At 42.2% G+C, this 13,353-nt stretch overlaps 1 protein-coding gene across 9 annotated transcripts in view; it reads right to left on the bottom strand.

Moving 5' to 3' along the window:
- LOC132393875 (transmembrane protease serine 11C-like) overlaps positions 1 to 13,353 on the bottom strand; it is a 141,529-nt gene that overhangs the window by 56,383 nt on the left and 71,793 nt on the right. For 8 of the 9 annotated variants that reach the window (XM_059969275.1, XM_059969274.1, XM_059969278.1 and 5 more), the window contains one exon: positions 11,424 to 11,495. The exons of the other annotated variant lie outside the window; for it this stretch is intronic. In XM_059969275.1, coding sequence (XP_059825258.1) covers positions 11,424 to 11,495 — 72 coding nt within the window. The remainder of the gene's footprint in view (positions 1 to 11,423; positions 11,496 to 13,353) is intronic. 9 annotated transcript variants of the gene reach the window in all.

Below are 13,353 nucleotides of genomic sequence, written 5' to 3'. Positions count from 1 at the left end.
GGTTGGCCCCTGAGAGGTTGCTGTGTCCAGTCGCGCCACCATTTTACAAGAAGGATCTGCTCTTTTCTTCTTTATTCTTCATTCTTCATCTATTAAGGCACAGTTAGTGCTGTGAAAATGTCTCCCGGGACTGTATCATCTTCTTTGTCTGAGATGTAGGAGTTCTGGGAGACCTCCAGTCTCCCAGATAATCACATCTGAACCAGATGCACCAAGCAGCAGCTCCTCAAAGAACATCTTAAGAAATTGGAGCTGCAGCTTGATGACCTACTAGATACTCTAGTAGACATACTTCTTCTGAACTCGTATCACTGTAGTCCACAACCCAGATTTTCTCTTTAAGGGATGTACTTTTGAACTGACTAAGCAAACTGGTGCTTTTGAGATCTCCTAGGAGATTTGGCAAACTAGACAAAAAAATGCTGGTAAGGCCATTGCTGGGGGCGGATGCTAATGGTGGAAGATGAACCTGTTCTTGGCTTCATTACTCTGTGCCAATTAAAGCATTGAGCAAGACTAAAATTGTCAAGACTGAAAGCGGAAAATGAACAGATGTTCAGCGCTGTCTGCCTATGCTTAAACGGTCTCTCTCTCTTCTTGCTAAAACCATTGGGAAGGGGCTCCAGGATATTGTGTTCGGTATGAGGGAGAGTGCAGAGCAGCATGGAATTGATTCAACTAAACTTCATTGATAACACTGCTTGTACAGTATGTGAATTGCTCCCATGTGGGAGTAGTTAACTGAATAACATAGGATTAACCCATTAACTACCACAATAACTGCCCTTATCGGATAAAAAGAAAAACTAGGTATGTACTTCTTGTCTATAGAACTATATTGAAATTATAGTCACTGAAATTGACGAACAATTCCAGTGTGTACTGCTGGACTATTGTTCCCTTGGTGAATTTATCTTAAACCAAAAAGCACCTCTTCCCTCACTACCATCCAGGGCTCTAAACAGTACTTCCAGGTGAGGTGACACTTCACTTGTGTGTCTATTGGGGTCATTTACTGTATTCGGTGCTCCCAGTGTGGCCTCCTGTATATCGGTGAATCCCAACGTAGATTGGGAGACTGCTTCAGTGAGCACCTAAGCTCCATCCTCCAGAACAAGCAGGATCGCCTAGTGGCCACTCATTTTAATTCCACTTCCCATTCCCATTCTGATATGTCCATCCATGGACTCTTCCACTGTCTGAGGCCACACTTAGTTTGGAGGAATAACGCCTTATATTCTATCTGATGGCATGAATGTTGATCTCTCAAACTTTCAATAATGCCCCCCAATTCCACCTTCCATTTCCCATCCCCTTTTCACTCTCTCACCTCATCTCCTTGCCCACGCATCACCTCCCTCTGGTGCCCCTCCTCTCTTTTCTTTTCTTTCACGGTCTTCTGTCTCCTTCATCAAACAACTTCCCAAATCTTTACCTCATCCCTCCTCCTCCAGGTTTCACCTATCACCTGGTGTTTCTATCCCCCCCTCCCCTCACCTTTTAAATCTACTTCTCAACTTTTTTCTCAAATCCTGCCAAAGGGTCTCAGCCCAATACGTTAACTGTACTTTTTCTATTGATGCTGCCTGGCCTGCTGAGTTCCTTCAGCCTTTTGTGTGTGTTGCTCAGATTTCCAGCATCTGCAGATTTTCTCTTATTTGTATTTGATCACCACTTGAGTGGTGACAAAGATTTTCCTTGTGTCTGAGATTATATATGCTCTTTGTTTTCTCATGCCATATTGTTTCAAAGTTTCTCACTTTGTCTAAGTCTAGTAAGTCAAGTTGGAGAAAAGAAGGAAGATTGGGCAGCCTCGTTCACAGTCCTTTGACCCATTAATGGCACTGAAGGACCGTAGCCATTCGCAAGAGGTGTGATGTAATAATCTTGCAGTCCTCTGTCAGGGTCTTTTGCCTTCAGTAGGAAATTCTTAACAGCTTGCACTGCCCTTTTCATTTCCCCATTTGCCTGTGGGTACTGTGGACTGCTTGTCAAGTATTAGCCCCTAGCAAAGGCTTTGGGGTCTGAGCAGATAAATTCTGGACTGTTGTCTGACACAGGTGTCTCTGGTATTCCTTGGTGAGTGAATGCAGCTTTCAGGTACTGTATAAAACTGTTGTGGATGTAGAGGACAGCTTGGACACCTCAACATACTATGACTAGTAATCCACAAAGAAAAGATATTTGTCTTTTTTCAGCTCTATAAGACCATAAGAGCAGAATTAGGCCATATGGCCCATCGAGACTGCTCCGCCATTCAGTCACGGCTGATCATTTTCTTTCACCATTTCAGCTCCACTCCCCAGCCTTCTCCCCATAACCTTTGAAGTCAAGTCCAATCAAGAACCTATCAAGGTCTGCCTTAAATACACCCAACGACCTGATCTCCACAGCTACCTTTGGTAATAAATTCCACAAATTCACTATCCTATGGCTAAAGAAATTTCCCTGCATCCCTTTTTAATTGGACGACCCTCTATCCTGAATCAACCTTGCAATAAGGTGCAGCTTATCAATGGCATGTAATTGCAGTTGTGGTGTGATGAAAGTCTGAACCCCATAGACATCCTATTTTAGGCGTTTCTCACGTTTACAGATGGAAGTAGTAAACATTCCTTTCACACAGAGTTTATGTTTCCCTGGCCCCTTGAGCACTTTCTTTGTTGTGTTCAGTGTAATGCCTGTTTTCTTCACCAGTTTTGTGGACAGACATTTGGGGATGGCAGTGACATCTGTCCATTTTGAATGTCACTGCTTCATTTTGCAACTGAACTGTAGTACACCAGCCTTGTGTATTTGAATCTAGAGCCCCAAGGAAAGCTCTCTCTTTATCTGAATCATGGACTTCTTTGACCTCCTGAAGAACTGTTTTTAAATGACACTGGCTTTTATGATGGCCAACTCTGTTGCATAGCTGTCATTTCACTTCTTTTGGAGGACAGAGCTCTCTGATGTGGAATAGAAACATGCTACATTGCCTGCATTTGGATGTTTTACCTGCTTTTTGTTTCGCTTGTCTGTTTTGTTGGAGCTGAGCTCTACTGTCACCTCTTTCTGGAGTCTTTCTGTCTATACCATGTTTCTTCTCATATTCCACATTTTATTTTCTTATGAAATATTCTTTGAAATTGTCCTGCAGTTTTTTTACTCCTTTTCCTGAGCATCTGTCAGGCTTAAACATCCATGATGTCATCTGCTTTGTCATCCATATAGTATATCTGTGTGCTTGCTTGACACTCTTCTGAAGCCTGAGTGAGATTGCTTGCAATCCTAAATCTCTCAAAGTGTTTAAGCCTCCTCTCAAAGTTCTGTGGTTTAGAGAAATCAAATGTCTTGCGGAGCTTTATAAGCTAAGTATACGTAGGTACTGCAGATATTTGCTCCTTTTTCCAGTTTGTTTAGTATGTTATTTATTTGGACCACAAAAATCTCATTTTCTCTCGCTTAGAGTTTGACTGACTTCTCTGCTGTGTCTGTGTCTCTGTGCATTGAGAGTATTATAGTGTATCAACTTCTGAGTGCAGCTTGAAGGCATTGCCTAGCAGCCCTGGCCAGATCTAAACTCAATCTCAGTGATACAGTTAGCAACTAGCATAGGCATCCCTGACCAACAAGACCCTAGACACCTCCCACAGGTATAGGCAAACAAAAACAGACCTACTGCAAATACTTTCTTGTTAGGAGTCTTCTTGGTCTGTCACCAGAATTCATTGCTGATCCAGCACTTCTGACATCATGTTGTGTTTGATATAAGGGAGAAAGAAGAGCACAAACCAGCATGACAGCATGGAGACTATTCAACTAAACTTTATTGATAACTCTGCTTGTACAATATGTGAGCTCTTCCCATTTGGGAGTGGCAAACTGAGTGACAAAGGATTAACCCACTAACTAGCCCAGCACAGGAGACATGCCACCAGGTTTGGAAGCAGTTGTTCCCCTGTGGCCGTAAGGCCATAGGACACAGGAGCAGAATTAGGCCATTCACACCATCAAGTTTGCTTTACCATTCCATCATGGTTGATCCCAGATCCCACTCAACCCCATACACCTGCCTTTTCATCATATACTTTGGTACCATGACCCTTCAGGAAACTATCAATTTCTGCCTTAAATATACCCATGGACTTGGCCTCCATCACAGTCTGTTGCAGAGCATTCCACAGATTCACTGCTCACTGGCTAAAAACAATCCTCCATGCCTCTATTCTAAAAGGTCACCCTCAATTTTGAGGCTGTGCTCTCTAGTTCTGGGTACTCTCACCATGGGAAACATTCTCTCCACATTTACCTTATCTGGTCCTTTGAACGTTCGGTAGGTTTCAATGAGATACCCCATATTTTTTTGATTTTCAGTGAGTACAGGCCCAAAGCTGCCAAACACTTCTCACATGTTAACCCTTTCATTCCTGGAATCATCCTCGTGAACCTCCTCTGGACTCTCTCCAATGATAACACATTCTTTCTAAGATATGGGGCCCAAAACTGTTGACAATACTTCATGCAGCTTGACTAGTGTCTTATAAAGGCTCAACATTATCTCCTTGCTTTTATATTCTATTCCGCTTGAAATAAATGCCAACATTGCACTTGCCTTTTTTTTTTATCACAGACTCAACTATTTTATCATTAGTCTCCAAGTACTATGAAATCTCATCCTTAATCTCATCCAACACTTTCTCAACCACTAAGGTTAGGCTAACTGGCCAATAATTTCTTGTCTTTTGCCTTCCTCCCTTTTTAAAGAGTGGAGTGACATTTGCAATGTTCAAGTCCTCTGGGACCATGCCAGAATCAAATGATTCTTGAAAGATCATGACCAATGCATCCATTATCTCTTCAGTCCCTCCTTCAGGACTCTGGGATGTAGTCCATCTGGTCCAGGTGACTTATCCATCTTAAGAACTTACAGTTTGTCTAGCACATTTTCCTTTGTAATAGCAATGACACTCATTCCTGCTGCCTGATACTCACAGACCTCTGGCACACTGTTAGTGACTTCCACAGTGAAAACTGATGAAAGGTACCCAGTATGTTCATCTGCCATTTCTTTGTCCCCCATTATTACCTTTCCAGTTGTCCAAATCAACTCTCACCTCCCTCTTACTCATTATATAACTGAAAAAACTTATAGTATCCTGCTTTATATTATTGGTCATGTTGCCCTCATATTTCATCTTTTCCCTTCTTACAGTTTTTCAAGTTGCCTTTTGTTGGATTTTGAAAGCTTCCCAATCATCCAACTTTCCAGTCACTTTTGTTACCTTATATGTCCTTTGCTGGGCTGTTTTGCAGTCCTTAAGAACATAGAAATCTGTGGCACATTACAGGCCCTTCGGTCCACAACGTTGTGCCAACCATGTAACTTTCTCTAGAAACTGCCTAGAATTTCCCTACTGCATATCCTCTATTTTTCTAAACTCCATGTACCGATCTAAGAGTCTCTTAAAAGACCCTATTGTATCCATCTCCACCACCATTGCCAGAAGTGTTTTCCACACATCCACCACTCTCTGTGTGAAAAACTTTCCCCTGACATCTCCTCTGTACCTACTTCCGAGCACCTTAAAACTCTGCCCCCAGATGTTATCCATTTCAGCCTTGGGAAAAGGCCTCTGGCTATCCACATGATCAATGCCACTCATCATCTTATACACCTCTATCAGGTCACCTCTCATCTTCTGTTGCTCCAAGGAGAAAAGGCCAATTTCACTCAACCTATTCTAATAAGGCACACTCTCCTATCCAGGCAACATCCTTGTAAATATGCTCTGCACTCTTTCTATACTATCCACATCCTTCCTGTAGTGAGGTGACCAGAACTGAACACAGTAATCTGTGGAGTCTAACCAAGGTCTTATATAGCTGTAACATTAATTCACGGCTCTTGAACTCAATCCCACAGTTGATGAAGCCTGACACACCTTCTTAACAACATTGTCAACCTGCATAGCAGCTTTGAATGTTCTATGGACATGGACCCTAAGATCTCTCTGATCCTCCACACCACCAGGAGTCTTACTATTAATACTACATTCTGTTTTCAAATTTGACCTACCAAAATGAACTTCTTCACACTTCTCTGGGTTGAACTCCATTTGCCTCTTCTCAGCCCAGTTTAGCATCCTATTGAAGACCCTCTGTAACCTTTGACAATCCTCCACACTATCCACAACACCACCAACCTTTGTGTCATCAGCAAACTTACTAACTTACCCTTCTACTTCTTCATCCAAGTCATTTATAAAAATCACAAAGAGGAGGGGGTCACAGAACAGATCCCTGCAGAACACCACTGGTCACTGACCTTAAATTCCCTTGTCAGCCATGGTTGCCTACTCCTGCAATTTGAGGACAACTTCTTCTGCGGGACATATCTATCCTGCACCTTGTGAATTATTCAGCCAACTCTGCTCTGCTTCATCCCTGCCAGTATCCTCCTCCAATCCACCTGGGCAAGCTCCTTTCTCATACCTCTGTAATTCCCTTTATTCCACTGTCATACTGATATATGTGACATGCTTCTCCCCTTCAAATTGCAATATGAATCATATTATAATCTTTGTCTCCTAAGGGTTCCTTTATGTTAAGCTCCCTAATAAGATCTGGGTTATTTCACAAAACCCAATTTAAGGTAACCTTTCCCCAAGTATGCTCACCCACAAGCTGTTCTAAAAAGCCAGCTCATAGGCAATCAACAAATTCTCTGTCTTGCAATCCAACACCAACTTGATTTTCCTAATCCCTTTGCATATTGAAGTCCCTCAATACCATTGAGGTTTTACCTTTATTACATGCCTTTCCAGCTCCCTTTGCAATCTCAACCCCACATCTTGGCTACTATTTGGAGGCCTATATATTATTCCCATAATGGTATTTTTTACCCTTGCAGTTTCTTAACTTCACCCACAAGCATTCACCATTCTCTGACTCTGTCACCTCTTTTAAGATATAATTCCAACTCTTACCAACAGAGTCATACCACTGCCTATGCTTTCCTGCCTGTCCTTTTGATAGAAAGTATATCCCTTGACGTTAAGCTCCCAACTATGGCCTCTTTCACCTTCAGGCTCCTGGATGGGCTTTACTTGCCTTAGCACTGAACGGGCTCTGCCACTCTGGACTTACTTTCAGGGCTCTGTTCCATGTGTTATTTGTTTACTTCTTTTCACTGTTTGCACAACTTGTCCTCGTTTACACTCTGAATATGTGGCAGACTTTGTATGTGTGTGCATTTTCTGTGAATTCTATCGTTTTTCGTTGCTTTGTGAGCACCTGCAAGAAGATGAATCTCAAGGTTGTATACGGTATTCATACTTCAATAATAAATTTGAACTTTAAACTTTGAACTTGAATATTTGATTTTCCAGGGAAAAACATATCTCAACTTTTACCTTGGTGCTTGCTGTCATCTCAGGAAGAGAACTGTATCTTCTGGATGAGGATTTTGTAGGATATTGTTAAAAATATACATATGAGGGTCATTTTATGTGCTTAACAAAAATTGCATCCCTTTACTTCCATTATGAACACACCATTAGCTGTGACCTTTAGAGTCATAGAGTCATTGAGAAGTACAGCACAGAAACAGGCCCTTCAGTCTACCTAGTTCATGTCAAGACCATGTAAACTGCTTACTCGCAATAATCTACAGTGCACCATAGGTATCCATATCTCTACTATCCATGTAACTTATCCAAACTTCTCTTAAGTGTTGAAATTGAGCTTGCATGGACTACTTGTGCTGGCAGCTTATTGCAAACTCTCAGGATCCTCTGAGTGAGGAAGTTTCCCCTCATGTTCCCTTTAAATATTTCACCTTTCATTCTAAACCCATAACCTCTGGTTGTAGTCCCACACAACCTCAGTGGAAAAAGTCTGCTTGCATTTACCCTATTTATACCCCTCATAATTTTGGCTGCCTCTATCAAATCTCCTCTCAATCTTCTACATTCTAAGGAACATATTCCTAACCTATTCAATCTTTCCTTATAATTCAGGTGCTCCACACCCAGCAACATCCTTGTAAATTTTCTCTGGACTCTTTCAACCTTCTTTAGATTTTTCCTGTGACCAAATCTGCACACAGTACTCTAATTACAAACAAGAGAAAATCTACAGATGCTGGAAATTAAAGAAGCACAGAAAAAGTGCTGGAGGAACTCAGCAAGTCAGGCAGCATCTATGGAAAAGAGTACAGTCGACGTTTCAGGCTGAGACCCTTCGGCGTGACTGGAGGAAAAGAGCTGAGGAGTAAATTTAAAAGGTGGGGGGAGGAGAGAGAGAAGCACCAGGTGATAGGTGAAACCTGAAAGGGGAGGGATGAAATAAAGAGCTGGGATGAAGATTAATTGCCTCCCTCTTGTTCTCCTCCCCACTTTTCTTTCTCCCATGGCCTTCTGTCTTTTTCACCAATCAACTTCCCAGCTCTTAACTAACAACAAAGGACCCAGTACCAGTCCCTGTGGCACACCACAAGTTGCAGGCCTCCAGTCAAAGAGGCAACTCTCTACCCCCACTCTCTGGCTTCTCACAGAAAGGCAACGTTTAATCCAATTTACAAACTCATCCTGAATGCTGAGCAACTGAACCTTTTTGACCACTCTCCCATGTGGGACATTGTCAACTGCTTTATTAAAGTTAACTGACTTGCCTTCATCCACTTTCCTGGTAAATCTCTTGAAAATCTTCATAAGATTGGTTAAACATGACCTACCATGCATGAACATAGAACATAGAATTGTACAGCACATTACAGGCCCTTTGGCCCACAATGTTGTGCCGATCCTCAAACCCTGCCTCCCATATAATACCCCACCTTAAATTCCTCCATATACCTGTCTAGTAGTCTCTTAAACTTCACTAGTGTATCTGCCTCCATCACTGACGCAGGCAGTGCATTCCACACACCAACCACTCTCTGAGTGAAAAACCTTCCTCTAATATCCCCCTTGAACTTCCCTCCCCTTACCTTAAAGCCATGTCCTCTTGTATTGAGCAGTGGTGCCCTGGGGAAGAGGCTGGCTGTCCACTCTGTCTATTTCTCTTAATATCTTATACACCTCTATCATGTCTCCTCTCACCCTCCTTCTCTCCAAAGAGTAAAGCCCTAGCTCACTTAATCTCTGATCATAATCCATACTCTCTAAACCAGGTAGCATCCTGGTAAGTCTCCTCTGTACCCTTTCCAATGCTTCCACATCCTTCCTATAGTGAGGCAACCAGAACTAGACACAGTACTCCAAGTGTGGCCTAACCAAAGTTTTATAGAGCAGCATCATTACATCACGACTCTTAAACGCTATCCCTTGACCTATGAAAGCTAACACCCCATAAGCTTTCTTGACTACCCTATCTACCTGTGAGGCAATTTTCAGGGATCTGTGGACATGTACCCCTAGATCCCTCTGCTCCTCCACACTACCAAGAATCCTGCCATTTACTTTGTACTCTGCCTTGGAGTTTGTCCTTCCAAAGTGTACCACCTCACACTTCTCCGGGTTGAACTCCATCTGCCACTTCTCAGCCCACTTCTGCATCCAATCAATGTCTCTCTGAAATCTTTGACAATCCTCTACACTATCTACAACACCACCAATCTTTGTGTCGTCTGCAAACTTGCCAACCTACCCTTCTACCCCCGCATCCAGGTTGTTAATAAAAATCACGAAAAGTAGAGGTCCCAGAACAGATCCTTGTGGGACACCTCTAGTCACAACCCTCCAATCTGAATGTACTTCCTCCACCACGACCCTCTGCCTTCTGCAGGCAAGCCAAATCTGAATCCACCTGGCCAAACTTCCCTGGATCCCATGCCTTCTGATTTTCTGAATAAGCCTACCGTGTGGAACCTTGTCAAACGCCTTACTAAATTCCATGTGGATCCCATCCACTGCACTACCGTCATCTATATGCCTGGTCACCTCCTCAAAGAACTCTACCAGGCTTGTTAGACATGACCTGCCCTTCAGAAAGCCATGCTGACTGTCCCTGATTAGGCCATGATTCTCTTAATGCCCATAGATCCTATCTCTAAGAATCTTTTCCAACAGCTTTCCCACCACAGACGTAAGGCTCACTGGTCTATAATTACCCGGACTATCCCTACTACCTTTTTTGAACAAGGGGACAACATTCACCTCCCTGCAATCCTCCGGTACCATTCCCGTGGACAATGAGGACATAATGATCCTAGCCAGAGGCTCAGCAATCTCTTCCCTCACCTCGTGGAGCAGCCTGGGGAATATTCCATCAGGCCCCAGGGACTTATCCGTCCTAATGTATTTTAACAACTCCAACACCTCCTCTCCCTTAATATCAATATGCTCCAGAACATCAACCTCACTCATATTGTCCTCACCGTCATCAAGTTCCCTCTCATTGGTGAATACCAAAGAGAAGTATTCATTGAGGACCTCACTCACTTCCACAGCCTCCAGGCACATCTTCCCACCTTTATCTCTAATCGGTCCTACCTTCACTTCTGTCATCCTTTTATTCTTCACATAAATGAAAAATTGCTGACTATCCTTAAACAGTCCATATCTATCCAAATACTTATATTTCCAGTCCCTTAGAATACCTTACAATAACTTTCCCATAACTGATGTTAGACTCACCACCCTATAATTTCCTGGTTTCTGATTAGAGCCTTTTTAAAACAGCGGAACAACATTTGCTATCCTCCAATACTCTGGTACCTATCCTGTTGCAAAGGATGTTTTAAGTATTTCTGCTTGGGCCCTGGCTATTTCTTAACTTGCTTGCCTTAGAGTTCAAGGGAACACCTTGTCAGGCTCTGGGGTTTTACCCACCCTGATTTGCCTCAGGGTAAGAAAGACCTCCTCCTCTGTAATCTGTACAGGGTCCAGATGTTGATACCTGACACTGACAAACACAGGTAAATCTGCAAAGTCATCACATCATGCATCGTCTCTTAAAGTGAACACAACTCAATAACGGTGTTTGTCAATTATGTACAGAAGTTTCTATTATGAACAGCACATGTCATTGTCACCCAGTGGAGATATTGGAGATGGTAGGAATCACTATCAGGTTTTGCAGGCTGTGTAAATGACCCTATTGCACTGTTTGGAAGAAAAGGAGAAAAGTTTTCCCTGTTGTTCTTCCCATTAATTACCTCTCAATCACTGTCACTAAAGACTGGTTGTGAATATCTTGTTGCAATTTACGAGAATTTGCTGGGTGCAAACTGAATGAGTTTTTTTTTTCTCTGTTAGAACAATTATTACACTTATCAAAGTACTTTAAAGCTCCTTTTACTCTCTGAAAGATAGTCTGTTGAAATAAGAATTATATAGTCATTAGAACTTACTTTATTGTGAGGCATTCTGCTGTGCAAGTTTTATTTATTTACCAAAAGCTAGACTTTGGAAATATTGTAGTTAAAATTTCAATCTTACTTGGTGATTCCTCCTTCGATGTAAATGTGGTGGGTATCTCCGTGGTAATTGTAGCATTTAAGTTTTGCATAGCTGATTGTGGAAAATGCAAAAAGAAACATATATCAGAGAGATGGAAAATTATCTCTTCACAGGCCTTTGAAAATCCTTTTGCTTGGATACACTTCTCTCTGTTTTCTCCAGCATCAGCAAAATCTCTTGTGTCTCTTTCACCATCACCCTGCAGATTTCCCCCTCAATTCTTCATCCAATTTCTTTTTGAAAGTTACTATCAAATTCACCATCTTTATGGACAGTGCAATTCAGATGATAACAAACAACAAATTGTTTGTATTGGTTAAGAATGCATATTCTTGCTAATTAACTAACAGACACAGCTTCTCTGAGTAAAGTTATTGTGGCTTTGCAAGGAAATAGTGGATGTTTTCCCATTTATCTTATTTGCATTTTCACCATTGAAACAAAGAGAAACCTAATATTAACAATTAGCATATCAACATATTAAACCTTCAAGTCCACAATTTCACTATTGTTGGAATTGATTCACTTGAATGTACTGAATATCAGTAGCTCATGGGATATTAAATTCCATGTAAAGATATATTCTAGTTCCAGTAAACACTGAGGGGTTTCTTTATACATTGTGTTAATGGTTATATTAGTAGCCAGTTAGATGAGCACCCCAGGAGTTGGACTATTAAGTCAGAAAGCTGAATTTATGTTTGAATAATTACATGAAACTGAAACAAAACCTAGTATTGATTAAAAGTAACCTCAGAACCATAAATATTTGTAAAAATCTATCTAGTTCAGAGAAACATAGAAAACCTTCAGCACAATACAGACCCTTCAGCCCACTAAGCTACACCGAACATGTCCTTACCTTAGAAATTCCCTAGGGTTAACCATAGCCCTCTATTTTTATAAGCTCCATGTCCCTGTCCAGGAGCCTCTTAAAAGAACCTATTATTTCCGGCTCCACCACTGTCACCAGCAGCCCATTCCACGCACTCACCTCTCTCTGCATAAAAAACCTACCCCTGACATCTCTTCTTGTACCTACTACCAAGCACTTTAAAACTGTGCCCTCTTGTGCTAGCCATACTAGCTCTGGGAAAAAGTCTCTGACTATCCACACGATCTATGCCTCTAATCATCTAATACACCTCTATCAGGTCACCCCTCATCCTCCGTCACCCCAAGGAAAAAAGGCCGGGTTCACTCAACCTATTCTCATAAGGTATGCTTCCCAATCCAGGCAACATCCTTGTAAATCTCCTCTGCACCCTTTCTATGATTTCCACATCCTTTCTATAGCGAAGCAACTGGAACTGAGCATAGTACTCCAAGTGGGTTTGACCAGGGTCCTATATAGCTGCCACATTACCTCTCGGCTCCTAAACTCAATCCCATGGTTGATGAAGTCCAATGCACCATATGCTTTCTTAACCACTGCAACCTGTGCAGCAGCTTTGAGTGTCCTATGGACTCGGACCCCAAAATCCCTCTGATCCTCCACTGCCAAGAGTCTTACCATTAATACTATATTCTGTCATCATATTTGATCTACCAAAATGAACCACCTCACACTTATCTGGGTTGAACTCCATTTGCCACTTCTCAGCCCAGTCTTAGAACCATAGAACCAGAGAACCATAGAATATTACAGCACAGAAACAGGCCTTTTGGCCCTTCTTGGCTGTGCCAAACCATTTATCTGCCTAGTCCCACTGACCTGCACCTGGGCCCTATCCCTCTAAACCCCTCTCATCCATATACCTGTCCAAGTTTTTCTTAGATGTCAAAAGTGAGCCCGCATTCACCACTTCATCTAGCAGCTGATTCCACACTCCCACCACTCTCTGCGTGAAGAAGCACCCCCTAATGTTCCCTTTAAACTTTTCCCCCTTCACCCTTAACACATGTCCTC

This window comes from Hypanus sabinus, chromosome 5, assembly GCF_030144855.1.
Source record: "Hypanus sabinus isolate sHypSab1 chromosome 5, sHypSab1.hap1, whole genome shotgun sequence".
NCBI classification, from domain to species: Eukaryota; Metazoa; Chordata; class Chondrichthyes; order Myliobatiformes; family Dasyatidae; genus Hypanus; species Hypanus sabinus.
This window is presented reverse-complemented; position numbering and strand designations above follow the sequence as displayed.